The 19390-nt window shown below is 49.1% G+C and overlaps 1 protein-coding gene across 1 annotated transcript in view; it reads right to left on the bottom strand.

Moving 5' to 3' along the window:
- Positions 1-2876: 2876 nt before the first annotated feature.
- ZCCHC14 (zinc finger CCHC-type containing 14) overlaps positions 2877-19390 on the bottom strand; it is a 58693-nt gene continuing 42179 nt past the window's right edge. The window contains exons 4-13 of the mRNA XM_081215773.1: positions 16102-16173; positions 13343-13452; positions 12504-12598; positions 12368-12422; positions 11068-11347; positions 9494-9585; positions 9062-9189; positions 7676-7816; positions 6119-7591; positions 2877-4977 (exon numbers count right to left, since the gene is read on the bottom strand). Coding sequence (XP_081071899.1) covers positions 4922-4977; positions 6119-7591; positions 7676-7816; positions 9062-9189; positions 9494-9585; positions 11068-11347; positions 12368-12422; positions 12504-12598; positions 13343-13452; positions 16102-16173 — 2502 coding nt within the window. The 3' untranslated portion in view covers positions 2877-4921. The remainder of the gene's footprint in view (positions 4978-6118; positions 7592-7675; positions 7817-9061; positions 9190-9493; positions 9586-11067; positions 11348-12367; positions 12423-12503; positions 12599-13342; positions 13453-16101; positions 16174-19390) is intronic.

Here is a 19390-nt window from a genome sequence, read left to right as displayed (position 1 = left end):
GGTACAGATGTGCCACAAAGTATGGGGAGAAGGGATGGGGGAGCGACCTAGGTGTTTTCTGGGAACAGGCACTTGAAAACCTGATACAAATGAACAAAAGTGTAACACGAGGAGTACTGAGAGTGTGTGGGGCTTCGTGCGGCACATGGTACCTGACGTGGCCGTGTGGGGAGCCGCGTACAGTACAAACAGCAGATGCGCACATGCCCTCCACCCTCAGAGGCCCTGGAAGTGACCAAACAGAGGGGCTGCTAGCAGGTGCCAGGAGTGGCCAGCTCTGTCTCCTGATGCTACTTACCTGACGGGGGCCCTGACTAGTCCGAGAACCGTGTGCACGTTTTCCTCCGGGTAACCACAGGTCTGACGACAAGACCAAGAGAAAATGGGGACTCCTGCTGGGGAAAAAGCCCCAGAATTCTCCCTCTGGGGCCTGGCACTGCTCAGGACAGCACCGCAGTCCTGGGCGAGCACAGCACCAGCCCAAGTCCAGAGAGGACGTGGCCTTAGGTGGCAGGGCACATTCATCATGAGTTTGGAAACGTCCAAAGGATACTTGATCTAGTAATGCTGATAACCTTGATTGTTCACGGGTACCTGAGAGCTGGAACATCTTTAATCCAACCCCAAATCAATTCACATTTCTAGTCACAGCAAGGACATTTTAAAAAAAACCTAGGAAACTTGATAGAAAATGGATCTAAGACCAGGTGTCCCTTTTGTAATGCTGGGAAGAAGGAAGGCGGAAAGGACAGACTCCCTAGTTTGGAGGATCGTGATTTGAAAGGATGTGTGTGCCTCATACTCTATGAGACAAAGACCTAATAAAAAGAAACTTTTTTTTAAATTTTTATTTTCAGTACATTAAATTGACTCATAAAAACATTCTAAAAATGTACAATTTTTCCTTTTTAACAAAGTATAATAAAACATAAAAACCCCAAAAACAGAATACTTGACATTTACAATTCAAAATCAAATTAGCAGAATATTAAATATTTACAAAACTATATCTTTTAAAAATATTTATAAAGTTACATGCAATTTTGTAGAATTGACATAAAAGAATGGCTCAAAAATGGGAGAATTTTCCTTCATTCCTAAAAAGAAAATATGTCCAATAGAAGCTGTGAAGATTCTTGAGTGTACACGAGGTCTTCAGTTTCAGTACCAAAGCCTGTCTTTGTGCATCTAAGAACTTTACGCATGTGAGGCGCCTCTTAACACCGGGGTGACCTGGCAGGCGCGCCCCTCCCTCCAATAACAGTGTAGTAACATTGACCTTTGGCCTCAACCAGCACAGTACGTACGTAGTTTGCGAGTGTTGATTAAAGATAACTCACTTTGACTCAGAACCTCAGGGCTTTTCAGTAATGGAGCCCCTTCAGAACCCATGGCTTTAAATGTCCCCTGCCTCATTCTTTGGGAGTCATCTGCACTTTGGAAAGGACGGCCAACCCGCTCAGGCTCCACAGGCCCATCCACTGGGACGGGTGGTCGAGCTGAGCAGCGTCAGGGTTTCCCTTACAGCCTTTAAGACTTCAACGTGTAACGCCATCAGTTATCAGTGTGTAAAACTAGCAAGGCATCAAATAAGCCACCACAGAAGCAGGAAGAGTGACAACGACAGGGAGCGAGGAGGGCGCAACCCACTTCCTGCTCAGCAAGTGCTCACTAGCAACACTGCAGTGAGTGGATAGATATAAGCCTCGGTCAGCCTGCGCTCAAACAGGAACGCATTACAGCTGCTTAATGTCAGGCAAAGTTACTACCTGCTATGCGTCTCCATACGTAGTGTGCCGTGTAAACTAACTAGGTGGACTTCTTGCGCGATAAAGGACCTAGAATTCTAATTAGTGAATTAAAATACTGAACCTACTAACTACTGTCTTAACAAGCTGACTCGTGTAATTTTTTGGAGATTATAAATGATGCTGGTTTTTTAAAATACCCAACCACATGTCTGCTTTCAAGAAAATAGCTTTGTCTTTATTATTCTAAGTGCTAGCTCCCATTTTCTCAGTGCTCTTTAGCAATTAGAAGTTTTTAACATTTATACACTTTCCAATGTTCAATATAATCATAAAATAAAAATTAGAAAATAAGGTAGAAAATTGAGTGTTCTGCTTAAAAAAAAAAAAAAGATTAGTGTTTTATCCCAACGTTGTATTCTACTTCAATCTGTACATTCCACTTTCCCCATTCATGGAGATAAAAAAATGGGGTTAGAAACTTTAAAATATGACAGACTACACAGAGCAAAGTGGCTAGTGCCACACCTACCTGGTTGCCACAGCATTTGGAAACTGAGCCCACAATTTCAGGAAAATAAGTAGTTGAAAGGGTCAGTCTGATCTGTGTTTCTAGCTGATGAGGACGTCCTCTGAGGAAATGCCAAATGCTCTTTAGGCTCACTGACTGGTTGCTTCTGGAGAGAAATTTCATCAGAGAATACTGCTAGCAAATATTCCCAAGTTGAAGTACGGGATTCACTTGGGAAGAGGTCTCACGGAGCGGCAGCTGAATGCTGTGTGTCCTGGTGTCTCACGTTTACGTTTTACCACTCTCAACTCGGAATGGCCTCACTGGAGACCTCACTCTACACATGCACTTTCAAAGGCAGCTGGAAGTTTCTCTAAGACCTCTGATGACTGGAACACAGCCACACAATGTCTGAACTTATTTCCCTCAATTTGAATGTCATACTTCAAATTGAAGTTTGTTTAAATTTTTTGTCGTATTTAACGCTAACCTCTAATATTAAAACAGTTATAAGGGTAACAACAGACACACTTTCATTCCCCAATACTGACCACTAAAACAAAAAACCTAAATATGATTTTTTTCTTTTGTTATGAGACAGTTTTCAACAATTTCACTGCGTTGAAATAGGATTTATTTAAAATAGTTCTTTGTTTAAAAAACCAAAAATTTTAAAAGTTTGGCTTTCAGCACATATCCAGGCCACTGCAACGGCCTTCAGAAATATTAAAATCGTAAACATCAATGAACACTCTAAGTCTTCCTTAAACATAATATGACAAGTTCCAGTCTAGTACTCTTTAAGGCAAAGTTGTGTCAGTTCTCGTAATTTTGACATTTTGTAGTGTTTATAATTTAAGAGATCAATGTAACATTCCCCCAAAATGCTGTTGTAAGCATCATCATTACTTCAAAACTGTATGTAATACTGTGTACCAGGAAGAGAGAGAAGAATACAGAGGTCTGTCAATTCTGCATTGCATAGAAATAAAACTCTACTAAAATAAAACTCTTAAAAACTCTACTAAAAGCCTTTCATAAAAAAATGTAACAACTTTCTGCTTTAGTTCCCACGAAGCAGGAAACTGATCTCAAAATTTGAAGCCTTACATCACAATGCCTCAAATTCTTCGGTATTCTTTTGATTTACACCAATTTTCCATGAGGCTGATTGTCCCATTTTAAGAGTGGTCTGAGTATTGTGATTTTCTTTTTTTAAATAAATATTCAGCTGGAAAATCCCTGGGCAAGGCCTTACCAATCAATATTTTAATATTGAAGGCTTTAGCATTTAAAACAGTACTGTTTGAGCAGAAAGTTCCCTTTAGCCTTGAGGCTTCAAGCCCCTAACTTTCGGACCAAAAGCTATCAGCGCAATGGGGTGAAACTGAGAGCTGTGTGGTGGACTTTATTTCCCGCCTTGGTAAAACTAGACTTCTGCAGATCTTGTAGCTCTGTCCTGTCAGTGTGTTCTCTTTCAGAGTCTTACCACTTTCGATTGTAGTTTTCCGGGTACTTTTTAACGGAACTAACTATTGAGACACAGCCTAATACAAAAGAAGTTGACAGGAGAAACTTTCAAATCGTTTGCTCAGAGACTACAGGACTGTATTATTGTTGTTGAAATGTCTGTCTCAAGTGTGGATCCGTTAGCAGTGAGCCTTGGGGTCCTTGGGAGGTCCATGGGAGGAGGTAAAAGAACTTGCAGACTTGGCTAAGGACGTGCAACACCCATCAGTGCCGCTCACGAGGTGTGCTGCTATTGCGTCTCTGCCAGAGTTCCTTCGTGGGGGAGACGGCAGGACTCAAGGCTCGGAAGGGCTGGGGAGGAAGGTGTCCTCAAAGCTTTGACTACTAGGGATTCTCTGGGACTTGGACCCTTTTAGAAATGAAGTTGTTGCAAGTAACTATTTCTATTTAACAATGTAGTTTAAATTTATTTGCAGGGAAAAAAAAAAAAAAAAAACCCTGAAACTGCTACAAGTGCTTTTAAGGAGGGAAGGAAATACTAAAATCTCTGTTGTGTACTAAATCACGTAGCCTGCTGGTGCGGACTCTAAAAACGGATTCTCTGAGCATCTTGCACTGACTGGTCTCAGGGAGTTTGTCTCCCAGAACTGCAGAAATTGACATCAGTTTACATCCTTCGGTAGTGCAATCCTTAAAAAGCCCAGAGATTAGTGCCTAACCACTTGTAAGAACGAAACAGAACAGAACAAAACAAAGGCGACATTTTCCCTCACCAGGGGTGTCAAGAGTCCGACTGGTAGAACTCCACTTGGAGAACTCCGACCTTCAGTTTCTCGATTCCAACCTCACGTAGCTGCCCTGGAATTACGTGTGAGCCTAGAAGGACCAATTACGGCAATGCTCTTCAGGAGACGGGAGGCCTCTGCATTGCAACCAAGGGTGGAGGTGGCCAATTTTCACCCACAGTGGAGATACCCACTAGGCCAGTCCTGACATCAAGCTCCCGTCTAGGATTTTGGCAATAAAACTGAGTTTGATGCATTCCTACGCTAGGTTTTCTATCCAGTCTAGTAAAGTAAAGCACCTTTGGATTAAAAATATTGAGCTCAACAGCAACTAGACTTCTCAGTTTTGTATTTAATTTTCCTTAGGTCTCCATGGCTTAATAGTGTTCTGTTGCCAGAGAAAAATATCAATCTGTGGAGTCCAGACTTTCTGCTGGAGGGGCATATTTCAACCTAAAAGTACCTAGAGAGGGGAAAAAAAAGAGATCAAATTTGAATCACCATAGAATTACTGCCATGATCTGTCCAAAGTTATTTCCAGAGTCACTGGTCAAGATCTGGGTGCTGGGAATCTAGACCACCTGTTCTGACCACTCCCAACTCCCCTGGCTCCACCCCGCAAACTGGACGTTATCTTAACAAGTTTATCAAATCAGAGAAGGGTTGAAAAAGACTGAAGAGTTCCCAGTCTGTTTCTTCATTCTTTGGGAGCTCAGACAGCACAGAATTGGCCCCCTTCCTTGGGACAGGGCAAGGGAGGCCTGGCCGCCACCACAGGCCTCTGGGCTCGCTGCGTCAGGAGATGCAGCACCACCTCTATCAACGGGGGAGGGGGCGCGGCCACAGCCCACAGTCACTCCACCTGCCACCAGACCTGATTCCAAGTTGTCTGTAAAGCTCTCCAGGTGACATAAGGGGCACAGGCAGGTCTGGAACAACCCTCAAAAGTCTCCAGAAAGCAAGTGGCTGACTATCCGAGGTTGCACAGTGAGCAGTCGCAGGCTGGGGCCAGTTTTCCCAATGCCCAGCCTAATCTTTCCAAGAAAAACAGCAAGAACAAACCTGGTGTGGTAACGACAGCAGACACACACTTGACTAAAGGAGACAAGAAAGAGTAGCAAAGGGGGAAGGAAGAAGATGCAGCACAGAGAGTGAGGACACCACGTAGCCGCCACACAACACCCACGGCCATGGCCACTGCCACTCTAGACGGGGGAAGAGAAGCGGGGACAGCGAGTTCCACCTGTAGCGCCTGAACTCACATGCCACGCCCTCGGTTCTCAGTTAAAACACCGGCGGTGGCACGAAATCACCCATGCTTCCTCCCCAGTCACGTGGCACAAAATAACAGACCAAGGAGCCACTGGGCCACAGCCAGCTAGCCACACTCTAAAATGAGGAGCAGGCTGAAATCACAAAGACAGTCTCAGAACCAAAGCAGCCCTTCTGGGGGCTGCACAGCCCATCAAGAGTTTCGTGCTTTTTCAGAGAGCATTTGAAAAACCACTTCTTGCTTGCTTTAAAAAAAAAAAAAAAGGAAGTTGACTATTACTTTCACAGAAAGGACACTCCTGTCTGGAGCGCTCCACCTCGGGGGCCTTTACCTTGCCGGTTGAAGTCCATGGACGGCTGCTTGCAGTCCTGAGCGCGGTGACCGGTGGCCCCACAGTTGTAACACGACAGATTCCCGCTCTTTTTGTGACTGGAGCCGTTGCTACTGCCCACCAAGCCCTGGGCCTGGTAGACGCCCGCCGCCCCCATGAAGTTCTGCGCGGGCGGGACGGTGAAGGCCGACTGGCCGCCCAGCACGGGCTCGGGGCCCACGCCGCTGCCGTAGGGCGAGTGCACGACCGGGAAGGCGCCGCCGCCGTACTGCTGGGCGCCCACGTAGCCACTGCCGCACATGGGGCTGAAGGGCAGGAACGGGAAGGGGAAGACGGACGGCCCCGAGAACGGGTGCTGGAAGTAGTTGGCGTAGCTGACAGTTAGGCCGCTCGAGCCGCAGCTCCCGCTGCAGCCGCAGGACGTGCACACGACGCAGCCAGGGGGCGGGGCGGGCGCGGGCTGCTGGGGCGCCGGCTGCTGCTGATGGTGGTGGTGGTGGTGGTGGTTCTGGGCCGAGGCGGGGAGGTTTCCGGGGGAGCCACCGCCGCCGCCGCCGCCGCCGCCACTGCTGCTGTAGAAGCTGCTTTCAGGGACCGAGGAGAGCGCGGGGCTGGAGCTGGGGGCGGGGCAGCTGGGCACGGTGGCCATGTTGGCAAAGGACGTGGCAGGGTGGCTACTGGCAGAGGCAGTGTTGCTGTTTGCGCAGAAGCTGCCCTGCAGGGGGCCCACGGGCACACTGCTCATCGCAGAGAAGGCAGCTTTGGTGTTGGCTGTGTACAGAGCAGTCCGAGGGTTTATTATGGCAGGGGGCACGCTTATTTGCACGTTGCCGGAACAGGAGGTTTGCCCAGACACGGCAGAATCTGCAGGGACAGACGAGGACACCAGAAGTTTGATGGGTGGCCGAGCCACATGGAAGACGGTGCTGGAGGTCCCTGCGGCAGCAGTGCTGGTCTCCACCACCAGGGCCGGCTGCTGTGCCGGCTTCATCACCCTGTCGAGGGCGGACGCGTGGACGACTTTGGTGCGGGGACCAAAGGAGACGGTGGGCGACACAGAGCTGCTCTCGGTGAGTCCAGAAAGGACCTGCATGGGCTGATGGGGGGTGGACGCGGGCAGCATGTCCATCATGGTGCTGCCAAAGCTCTTGTCCACTTTGATGCCGCTTCTTGGTCCAGAGACTTTACTGCGCTCCTCGAGAGACAGCAGCGAGTGCACAGAGGACGAGAGGAGCTTCATGTCCGCGCCCCCCCTTTCCGCCTTGTGCACAGAGTTCAGCATCCGGATGGGCGCGATGTGCGAGGCCGCCGTCATCATCTGCGGGGGCAGCGGGTGGTGGCCCGACGGATTGGAGCCTGCTTCGTTCTGCACGGGGAGGACCTGGGCTGTGGGCCTGGCGGAGCTCGAAGTGAAATGGTTCAGCAGCATCACCGGCTTCTCCTTGTCAGAGCCCTCCAAGTGGATCTCCACACCTAGAGGGGTGGAAACAGCGTCAGCACGGCTTCCACAGACCAGGGCGGGGGCGGCACGGCGCGAGCCGCGCGGGGCGTCCTTACGTCTGTCGTTCTCCTCCGCGCTGTCCGAGCTCTCTTCCCGGGCCTGCACGCCCATCGGGCTGGGCGAGGAGCTGGAACACTCGGAGGAGCTGCCTTCCCGGGCCGTCTGGTGCGGGGTCTGCGCCACCTCCACCCGCAGCGCTGCGGACAAGGCACAGGTGACGGCCCAAAGGTGGCACCAAGGTCCACGAGCCACGGGACACCGACGGGGGCTGAGCCAGCCAGCGCCGACCGCGCCCTCCTCTCCCACCCACATGCATGCCTATCGGGCTCCTCAGCAATCCCAAGGAGCCAGGTCCTGTCCTGTCCCTATTCATACAGGGCTGAGGCTCACAAGCTCGCCAGGCGGCAGACACACACGTGGCCGTGCGCTCAGCCTCCCCAAGCAAACGCTGCAGGACAGGAGAAGGATCCCCAAACCACTGGGTGCTACAACAGCCTACCTCCACAAACAGAGACCTCCGTTTTCTGAGGCCCAGGGACATAAGACCTTTTCAGTCAAATAAGCACTGAAAAGATGCACTGACGTTTTTTCTTCCTGGTTTACTGTCACTCTTGATATTTCTAGTGCGTGAGGAAAACAGCAGAACAGCTGTTGCCGTGGTCCTCCAGCTCCTACCGAGGAGAGGACGGCAGGCAGCAGAGGAGGAAGGCTGGTGGTGCGGCATCAAGGACGTCAGGACGGACCTGCAGGGCGACGGCCTAAAGCCACCTCTCCGCACCTGCCACGGTCGGGGGGGTGGGGCGGGGGGAGAGGTTTTCATCTATTTTGCACGCTTCCTACTGTTTCCCTTTCGCCAGAGCAGTTTCTGGGTCTAATGCTTTTGCCCAAACCACTTCAGGCGAGTCACCAGTCTCCAGCTTCTAACCCAAATGTCCCTTCTATTTTCCTGTCGCAGAAACTATAAAAGCTAAAATAATGAAAAGTAACTCTTAAGTACGAGAAAATGGAAACAGAAAAGTCCCCATTTTGGGACTTCCGTGGTGGCTCAGTGGTCAAGAGTCCACCTGCCAATGCAGGGGACACGGGTTCAAGCCCTGGTCAGGGAACTAAGGTCCCACATGCCGCGGAGCAACTAAGCCCATGCACCACAACTACTGAGCCCACGAACCTAGAGCCCGTGCTCTGCAACAAGAGAAGCCACTGCAATGAGAAGCCCACGCACCACAACGAAGAGTGGCCCCCGCTCGCCCCAACTAGAGAAAGCCCGCGAGCAGCAACGAGGACCCGACACAGCCAAAAGTTAAATAAATTAATTTTAAAATAAACTAAAATAATGAAAAGTAACTCTAAGCACTAGAAAACAGAAAGGGAAAAGGGGCGTGACCTGTGGCCTGGCCCTCCTCCGAAGGGTCCCAGGTCCAGGCGCGCCCGGCCCCACCCACCTGCAGCATGGCTGCTTCGCACCGGCTGCACAGGCCCCACGTGGCTGGTGGGGGGAACGCGGGCCACTCCGCTGCTGCTGACTGGGGGAGGGGCCGAAGGGTTCAGGCACCGTTTCTCTGACTTCTCCCTGTGCGACAGGAAAGCACACCAACAAGCGCGCGTTCAGTTCTGCTGCGGAGCCTCTCCGTGCTTCACAGGCTCTACTCAAGACGGGTGATTGCCGTCCAAATAATCTCCAGGGCGGAAGATAACGCATCCTGACTTGTCAGATTCACTCTAAAGGGTCCTTCCTCGCAAACCAAAGCCACATTTGTAGAATTTTAAGAGCATTAATTAAGGTTTGATAAGCAATCAGCAGTAATAAGTCCTAGCATCTGTTCCGCATGTTAGAAACTAAAATGAAGATACATTTCGTAAACAATCTCACTCACTTCTCCAGCTCCAGTTGAGTCTTGAGTTTTTTCTTTGCTCCCATGGTGAGGGATTCAAATTTATTTAGATCTTCTTCCGTAAGGCTCAGAAACTTCCACAGAAGAAACAAATTACAAAGTTTGAGAATTAATTAGGATTCTGAAAACAAAGAACTTGGAGTTTAATTTCATAAACGTATTCTACCTCTAGGATATGTAAACAGATCAAACTTAAGTAGATAATAAAAGACTGGGGAACACTGTAAAACATTTACTTGCTAAATGACTTGGTGTCCAGGGTCCAAAATATAAGACGCTCATTGTGCGTCTGAGGGTCACGAGCTGTGTCCACTGAGCCTTCAGCACAGGCGTCCGAGTGACAGCTGGGTGAAGACTGGGCACCTGGAAGGTCCATGCTATGCGGGCAGGAGACTGAGACAGTGTTCTGCGTCTCAACTGCTGCAGAGATGCAGCGGGTGGAAGCGTCTCCCCTCCCAGGGCTCTCCCTCCAACAGACAGGAGCAGTCTTCTTTAGTGGCTCTTTTTTTCTTGAGATTATGGTCATTTTAGGGACAACAGCAACTTTGCTGGGTAGCCAGTGATCCAGAAAAGTAGGTGCCATCCAGACTAAACAGCGACCTAACCCATGGCCTCATACTAAGAAAAAGGATGATACTTGGTTCTCACAACGGTCCATAACATGATTTGTGATCTTAGCCTTTTCAACTCATACATTACGCTAAAACTTTTTAAACTGAGCATGACCAAAATTAGTAAAATCTGTTGTTTTTAAGACTTGTGAATCCTAAACTGAGAGTGTTGAAAATTTACTTAAAATGTGTTTTTTAGTAGCAGTAAAAGCTTGATTTCTAGATTCTTCAATTGCAGATTTCTGGACAAATGAAACATTTGCAGAGATAAAAGGCACCAAGTCACTTTATCCAGCAGGGGGAGCTCAGAGTTCAAACATCACATACAGGTCCAATTTACTTTTACCAGTGACACTGAAACTTAAGAAATTTCAGAATTTTTTTAACAGTGAAAAAATGTTCCTTGTCAATACTGTACTGTAAAAGATAACTGCTATGTAGGATTGCTTGAAAGACATAAAATTCATCTATTCCTTTAGCTCTAGGAGCCTATATGAAGGCAGGTCATCAGACAACCCTTTTGCACTGGGCTCTTGTAAAAGGCTGCGCTGAGGGGCGTCTAAGAAAGGGGGACGCGGGGCCCACAATTCACTACCTCTACCCACTGAAGGGCTGCTGGAGACATAGCCCTCAGTCACAGACAGTGAGTGTCTCGTTTGGGAAGACCCCAAACTATCTTAAGAAAGCTGTTTGTTTACAAACAACTGTGATCCAGCTTTTGCTTCAGCTGCAGGTAGCCTCCAAATTCAAATCCATGGCCCCTCCAGCAAGCTCACAGGACTTGTGGGGACACGCATCTGCAGGTGTTAAGGACCAGGTGGTATGACCTCCACGACACATACGCTGCAGAAACCCAACTCAGTTCCTCCAGGAATGAGGTCCACAGAATGACGGGTTACCTGAGACAACAAGCACATTCCCCCTGCCTGCTAGTAACCAACGTACCTTCTCCATCGTGAGCTGTTTAAAGACGGGGTAGTACTTGTGCAAACGCAGTTTCCGAAGCCAGTCTAAAATCCCATTTTGCTCCTGGGTCTGCGGGGCCTGCAGGCTAGAAGGCATCAAGATAGCGGGCGAGCTGTCCATCGGGGTCCGGTAGGCCAGAGCTGAGCCAGCACCCCCCGCGTGCGAGCAGTGGGGCAAGGCAGACGTGCTGGCCGAGTGCTGCACGTGATGCTGGGCGCCGCCCTGAGAGGACGGGATGCCGGCCACTCCGCACACAGGCCTGCGAGGACAGCAGACAGGTAGTTTTCAAAGACCATGGCCTCCACCGAGGACCAGCTCCTACAGCCTGGACTGCATCTGCAGCCATGTCCACTGCTGGCGCCAGAGCTACTGCCAACACCACCCTGGGGTGAACGTCTGTAGGCGCGGACGTGTGCATGCACGGACGTGTATGTACCCATCTCGATGCTGCGCTTGAGTACGTGTGTACATATTATATGTATACACACGTCTGTGTGTCACCACCAGACTTTTGGCTTTGCTGCCTAGTTTCTTTCTGTTGCTTCTATCACAGGATGATACTGATAATCATATATTAAAATCAACTCCAAAATCTTTAATATTCAAATTAATTGTTTTTTTGAAAAGTAAATTCTAGAAAGCTGAAGGAGCAAAAGCATCACTCTCTGTCCCTGCCCCTTCCACACTAAACTGCAAACTGACATATTCCATGTTTACACGCTCCAGGTAGAGGGTGAAGAAAGTCAGCACCTTCAAAGACCTCATTACCTGACTAGAGCTCACAGAACCATGTGTGTGTGCACGTGCACGCGTGTACACACCGTCTGTGATGTTAGCCCATTTTAATGTTGGCTGTCAGTCCAGATGTGCAGTCTGTCTGTCACCCGAGCACTGCCACCATCACTGTCGGGCCCCGTGCTGGCAGAGGGACCTCTAGAGCAGCAACTCTGGCCCTTCGTGGGCTTAATCACTCCCCAGGAGCTTGTAAAAATGAAGATTCTCAGAAATTTTGGTTTCCTAGAATGTGCAGGGCCCAGTAACTGGCATTTGCAATAAGGGTCTTTGGGAATTCTAATTCCAGGGGCTCAGAGAACCACTTTTTTTTTTTTAAGAAATCAAAAAGTGGATTATCTCTATCCAATTCTTCTCTCAATATTATTATTCAAGACTAAGATCAAGAATGACTTAAACTCTAGAAACAACTATTTACACAAAATGAAAAGTAAGCTCTGTAACAAGGCTGACTGGAAATGTGTTGGTTACATGGTAGAAGTCTCACCTTCCAGACACGCCCATCATGGTACCAACTTTAGACAGGGAAGGGTTGCCAGGACCTACAAGTTAAAAAAGATATAATTTATTTACAGACCACAAAAATGTTTCTACTTTTATTGAATTATATTTTACAAACTCACTTGGACTTTGAAGCTGTTGGATGGGAGATGAAGTGCTGAAAAATTTCTTAACATAGTCATTTTTTAGTATGTGAGAAGGTAAAGAAGCCAAATACCTAGAAATGAAACAGAGTGGTTTTATCAGCATTAAAACATGTTACCAAAAAGCAACTGGGAGAGAAATTTTAATTTTCAATTAAGAGATATATATAGCAGAGGAAAACTAAACAGAAGTGCCTTAACCTATATTTTTCTTGCTTTATTCAGTTTCATTCTTGGTATGATTCATACTGTTTCCTGGTGCCCCTTTCCTTATTTACACTGTATTACACTGTATGAATCAAGTCTTTCAGGGCCCACGACCTGGGCCATGAGCACAGCTGGGGCCGTCACAGCTGCTGTGTGGCACTCTGATGTCGGCCCCAGTCTCTGGGGCCCTCTGTGCGCATGTACAAGACCAACGCGCCAGGACGTCATCAAGGGTCCAGAGCCACTGGGCCCAGGAGACTTTTTATTAGGTCCTCATTTTATCCTTTCAACTACAGGACAGAAGCAGATTTTATTTCATTAAGACCGTCAAAATTACATTAAATGGTGGCATACACTTTGAAATTCCTTCACTTATATATTCTCAAAATCATGCCTAGATTATTAAGATCCTTCAAATTCTCCATAACTGATGAAAATCCCTAGAGGCAAACAGGAGACCTGAACCATCCAGACCACATGTCACCTGAGGAGCCCCTCAGACGACTCGGCAGCTCACGTGTGGCCCCGCCCACACGGCAGAGGGCCATCGGCTGCTGCAGCACCGCAGAGGGGCTGCTGGCCGTGGCCTTGGGTGGGCTGAGGAGCATTACCTCAGGTCCGCTTCCAGATCCATGTGGTTTCGCTCTACATAAAATGAATCTGGGCCAGCTAAGCAAGGAATGAATTTCTCCAAATTTTCTTCAGGATACAGCTGAGATAACTGAAAGACGAAAAGGCACAGGAAGTATGTCAAAATTCATCTTACAGAACCACAACTCCTCACTGTGGGAAACCCTTGGGCAGGTACTGGCTGCCAACACCTGCTGCTGTGATTCTGGGAGCCACCTGGGGTTCTCGGTCCAGTTGGGATGCGGAAAGCAACAACCCACCACAACATCAAGAAGAAGATCAACACCCCGCACAGCTGTGCCTGCTCTTGAGCCCAGCAGAGGGCTGAGCTGCAAGGCCACCATGTGAACCGAATTCCAAGAGGGACCTGCCCCTCTGAGGACAGGGTACGTGAACTGTCTCAGCCGTGGCAGAGCCCGGGGGAGAGATGGCTGCCATACAAGCAGGTAGAAGAGATCGGCTGGGATGAGCACATCGCCACAGGCTGAGTGTGCATCAGACAGCAGTCAGCCCGGAGCCCAGACACAGGGGGCCTGTGTCCTCATTCCCGAGCTCCCTTCCACAGGCGGGGAGGCTGGAGAGAGTCTGCACAGGTGGCACAGGGGTGGGGCAGCTGCCCCTGGGGGTGAGGCTGGAAACCCTATGCCTTTCCCTGGAGGCTGCTCTCAATCCAAAGCAAAAAGCCCGTAACCCGCTGGGGGAGGGACGAGATTGCTCGTGCTCCCAGAGCTCAAGCAAAACCCCCCATTTCTGGGGGGTGAGGCAGAGTGCCTTCGTGCCTCTGGAGGAGGAGGAGAAAGTCCTCCCGGCACCAGGTCACAGGCAGAGATAACCTGCTTCTCAGGGAAGATAAAAACAAAACCCCTCTGGCCCCAAAGAAGGGGCAAGAAGCCCTCCTGAGCCGAGTCAGCTGCTGCTGGGGAAGGGGCAGGGATGCTGAGAAAGGCCCCCCACGACCCTGTGGCTAGAGCTGAGGCTGCACCAGGAGGACGGGGAACCGCTCGACCCTCACCGCACGTCTATCACCAGGCAACACATAACAGCAGTCTCCCAGGGAGGGAGGAGTCAACGGAGCAGGGAGACCCCCTCTGTGCCACAGGTGAAGCAAGACCACTCCAGGCTCCTCTCAAGGCTCAGGGACCAGCAGGCCTCCCTGGAGGAACCTGAGGCCTGAGGTGCAACAGCAAAACCCCACCGGCTCTGCTCCTGGTGAGACCAGCCCGAAGCCCCACCGCTGGTCGGACGGATGCAGCAGCAGGCCCGTTCCCAGGCCAGCGTCTAGACATGACGTCTAACGTCCAGTCAAAATTTATAAGATAAAAAAGAGGGGGGAATCTATTGTCAAGATAATCATCGGAACTGGACTGGAAAATAACCCAGATGTTGGCACTATCAGACAAGGACTTGAAAATAACTGTGCTTAACATACTAAAGGACTTTGTTTAAAAAAATGAACAACATGCATGAACAAGTGGGAAACTTCACCAGAGAGATGGAGACTTTATTAAAAGACGTATCAAACAGAAAAGCTACAGAAAACAAAAGAACCAAAACCCCCAAAACCATGGTACTAGAGATGAAGAATTCAGCTCATCAGCAACCTGGACAGAGCTGAGGAGAAACGTTAAGTAAACCTGAAGACAGGGTCAAGTACACATAACTCAAGGCCCAGGAGAAGAGAGAGTGGGGCAGAAGAAATATTTGAAGAGATAATGGACAAGAATTTTTCAAAATTACTGAAAGACAGCAAGGCAGATACCAGGAAGGGCAGAGAACCCCAAGCCAGGTGAGTGTCAGCCACTGCAAGCACCCAGGCAAAGGAGTGGCAAGGTCCGCCAGCATCAGCGGAGTCCAGACAAGCGCTTTTTCACAAGACAGGAGGATAGGCACAAAGGAGAGGAGATCCGGTGCTCTAAGTGGTGCAGAGGAAACAGGGAACCCCCGGGGAGGATCAGTAGTCAAGCCTAGAAAGCACGGCGCTGTGGCGTCCTTCAGTGTATGGCAGGCCTAAGTAAGAGGCACACTCAAACAACTACCCAAGCTTCTCAAACAGGATCCATCAACTCGATTTTCTCCTACAGGATTATATCCTTAATTTTATAATCAAATTGCAAGCCACACTTTGGAGACACTTCAGCTATGTTATTCCACACAACAAAGGTGACTACTTCAGCTGCACAATTGCGGCAAAGATAGTGGTTCACTGCTCTGGTACAGGCCAGGCCAGGGGACTTTAGACACACAGGTGTGTACGTATATAACACGTGTACATGGGGGCAAAGAGGTAATTCTTTAGTAGTGCAGCTTGTTCAAGTGATATTTGTTGAATCAATTTTAAACCAAACAGGTTGTACATCATCTGTATTTCAATTTTAAAAAATAAAAACAAACAGGAAAATTCAATATGTAAACGGAATAAGGTGGAAAAAGGTGAAGTGTCTGCCCACTGCCGCCACGTGAGCCCCTCCCTCAGCCTCGGCTGAGCTGTAACAACCACCACCAGCCAAACACCCCTTGGGCACCTTCACACTCACATCTTTCTGTCCCATCTCGTTCTCCGCAACCAGAAGGAGTGTGGACCGTGGCCTTGAGGACCACTCGCCCTGTTGGAGCACGAAGCCCCGGCACTGCACTCACTGCACCCGCTGAAGGCCGCAACCACGGAAATTACTTGGCAGTCCAGGGGTCCGTGGGGAATGAGACCCTTTTAATTTTTGTAAGAGCCCTTAAATCACCTTACCTTTGAAATAAATTCAGTCACTTCAGAGGAAGATTTGGTTACTGATGTTATTGAAGAATCAGACCACAAGACCTTAAAAACAAATAAACAAACAAACCTTAAAAACAGACGCCACATACTTAATTCCCAACACACTTGTCCAGGGATTCGTGGCCGGTACAGGCGCGGTAGTGGGACGAGCCCTAGTGCACCTCTTGCATGGAGCGTTTACATACCCCTCGGCTTGTTACAGAAAGAATGTTCACGTAACTCAAGTCCATTAACGCTTAACTTCCTGTTTTGCGCAATTATTCAGAGATCAGTGTATCACTCAAGCGTGGAGCCTAAGGCTGCTCCTCAAAGCGTTAGAAAGTCCCTGACGACCCCGACTGCGAGTACGTGTGTGAGCACATCATCCTCACGTGGACCTCCTCTGTTCAGGTCAGTCTACGCAACTGTGGATGCGGAATCAAGAAATTACCAGAAATGACCTCATCCGAACAGTAAGTACTCCATACATGTTCAGTGCTGGGGGCGTGCTGACGGGAGGCCAGGTCCCAGCCCTCAGGAATCGGACAGAACTGGGGGGGGGCACACAGGCCAGGGCCGTCAGTACCAGAATAGCGGGGAGCATCCTCCATCGCAGGGGGCGGGGGGAGAATGCAGGGAGAAAACACCAGAAAGGTCTTTCTGGAAGTTCTACAAAGCCCGGTGTGTCTGTTTTTTCCTTCCTGCACCTACGACGACAGCAGGCAGTTTTACTTCATGACTCCACAAACCAACTGTAAGTTCCCCAGGGCAGAGGGCTCTCCTGCACCGAGGAAAGCGTGAGCTGAACTCAGAAGGCGCGAGGACGACAGAGGGGACAGGATGAGATGGGAGGGAAGCAGGGCCCAGCACAAGAAGGGTTAAACCACGACCGAAGACGTTTACCCTAAAACCCAGAAGAAGCGCTGGCCGATTTCAAGTCGGGAAGTAAAATGACTGAGTGTATTTTATCACCAATAGGAAAGCACTGTATGTACACTGAGTTAGAGAAAGCAGAGGTTGGAGACACCAAACGACTCTGATGCTCTCCTGCCACCCCGCGCTGGCCTTCATCTTCTGAGAAACAGCCAGTCGTGTTTGCTGGCTGACAGTCTCCGGGGCCGTCCCTCCTCTGTTGAAATTCACGTGAGTTCCCCTCTGCTCTGGTGGTTCACATCACATAACAATCACTAAGGAATGTTTTTCAAGCCCCCACAAAATACAAGCCAATCAAGGAAAGGGACCTCTCTTCTTCATCTCTAAATTCCCTAGGCCTCCCAGAATTTATCAAGGCAAGTGCTGGCATTTTTAAATGAATGTGCTGTGCCATCCAAAATCTACCTACACCAAAATCAAAGTACCTACACCATTTTTTCTGTCTAAAATAATTAAATCTTTTAACAACACTAAAAAGAAGTTTGGGGGAGAGTGAGCTGCTACCCACATAAAACACCAGTAACATCCACGATTAAAGGTGAGAACTTTCTAGCGTTAGATGTACGACCCAAAGTACTGCTGACGTGGTTTTCTAAGTAAAATATGCCGCATGTCACGTGGCACGAACGCACCCTAACCCAACTAAAGCATGAAGTCCAACACCCGAAGGGTGAGCACAGCACGGACACACCATTCTATGCTGAAACAGACAATCTGCTTCCCCGACAATTATATATTTTAAATAGGCACAGCTATTCTAGGTTGTCTGCTCCTGGTATATTTTTCTTTGACTTCCAAAAGGACTTGCTGCTCCAACCAAGGGCAAGGACTGGAAACCAGCAGACTTCAGCAGCACTCCGCTCTGCAGGTGACGCAGGTTGGCCTGACCCAGTCCCCTGAGGCAACCCCCTGACGCAGGTTGGCCTGACCCAGTCCCCTGAGAGGGCGGGCCCCTGGAGGGGCATGGACACGGGAGAGCAGCCTCTCATTGTGCCACGTGCTAGAGACACATGATCTACCACGTCCAAGACAGCACCGATCATAAGCTACCCCGCTGCTGATGTACCACCAAGAAGAAACACTGCCAATCAAATAACGGCACAGTATTTTTTTACCACCCATAGTCACTCAAAGAGCCACTGAGACCTGCTGAGATGGATTTTAATGTATCTTAAACATACACAAAAAAGCATGGGGACTTCCCTGTGGCACAGTGGTTAAGAATCCGCCTGCCAATGCAGGGGACACGGGTTCGAGCCCTGGTCTGGGAAGACCCACACGCCGCGGAGCAAATAAGCCCATGAGCCACAACTACTGAGCCTGCGCTCTAGAGCCCGCAAGCCACAACTACTGAGCCCACGTGCCACAACTACTGAAGCCCACACGCCTAGAGCCTGTACTCTGCAACAAGAGAAGCCACCTCAATGAGAAGCCCGCGCACCGCAACAAAGACCCAACGCAGCCAAAAAAAAAGGCACAGTATGCACAGAGTACATAAGAGTACTGAGGATTTCTTCACACTCAGAGTCTAACTCCTCTGACCCACTGTCCGTCTCAGCTCTCAGCACCCTCTGGAGAAGGGGGAGCAGCGTTTTCTTCACTCACACAGGCAGCAGCTCAGGCAAAGGCCCTGCCACTGCTCAGGCCACAGCCCTCACGTGAGCAAGCAGCCCAGTGCCACCAGACCTGCCACCAAACCTCTGAGGAGCTCTGAAGTCGAATACAAGGACAGGCAAAGCAGTCACAAAGAACAAGGCAGCCTGGAGGTGGCATGGACCATGCACTCAAAACTCGTTTTTAAAACTAAAAACTATCAACGATATTCTCAGTGAACTAAGAGCAGAAAGCATTGCCAAGAACAGGATGCTATGAAAAAAGAATTGCCAGGGAACAAGAGGTCTTTGTTGTTAAAAACAGGACAGCAGAAGTGAAAAATTCAATTTAAGAGATGGAAGATGAGGGAATCTTCCATAGGATAGAACAAAAAAGTCCAAGGGAAAGAAAATAGAGGAAAAATAAAAATAAAACAGAGGACCAGTCTTGAGGTCCAACAGGCAGACAGCAGGAGTTCCAAAACAAGAAAACTGAGAAAAACAGGACAGAGGAAATCAAAAGGAATGATTCAAGAAAAGGAACTCAAATTAATGGACTTAAGTTAAAAGGGCTGACTTGCGTCTCAGCACAGTGGATGATAACCTACACCCAAGCCTGGCTCTGAGAAATGTGCAAACGCTTGGGACTAAGAGAAGATCCTAAAACCTTTAGAAATTATAAAACAGGGCCAACACTGGATCAGGAGTCAGAACAGATCCATGTTTCTCAACAGCAACACTGCAAGACAGTAAAT

This window comes from Mesoplodon bidens, assembly GCF_964165515.1.
Source record: "Mesoplodon bidens genome assembly, chromosome: 18".
Lineage (NCBI taxonomy): Eukaryota > Metazoa > Chordata > Mammalia > Artiodactyla > Ziphiidae > Mesoplodon > Mesoplodon bidens.
This window is presented reverse-complemented; position numbering and strand designations above follow the sequence as displayed.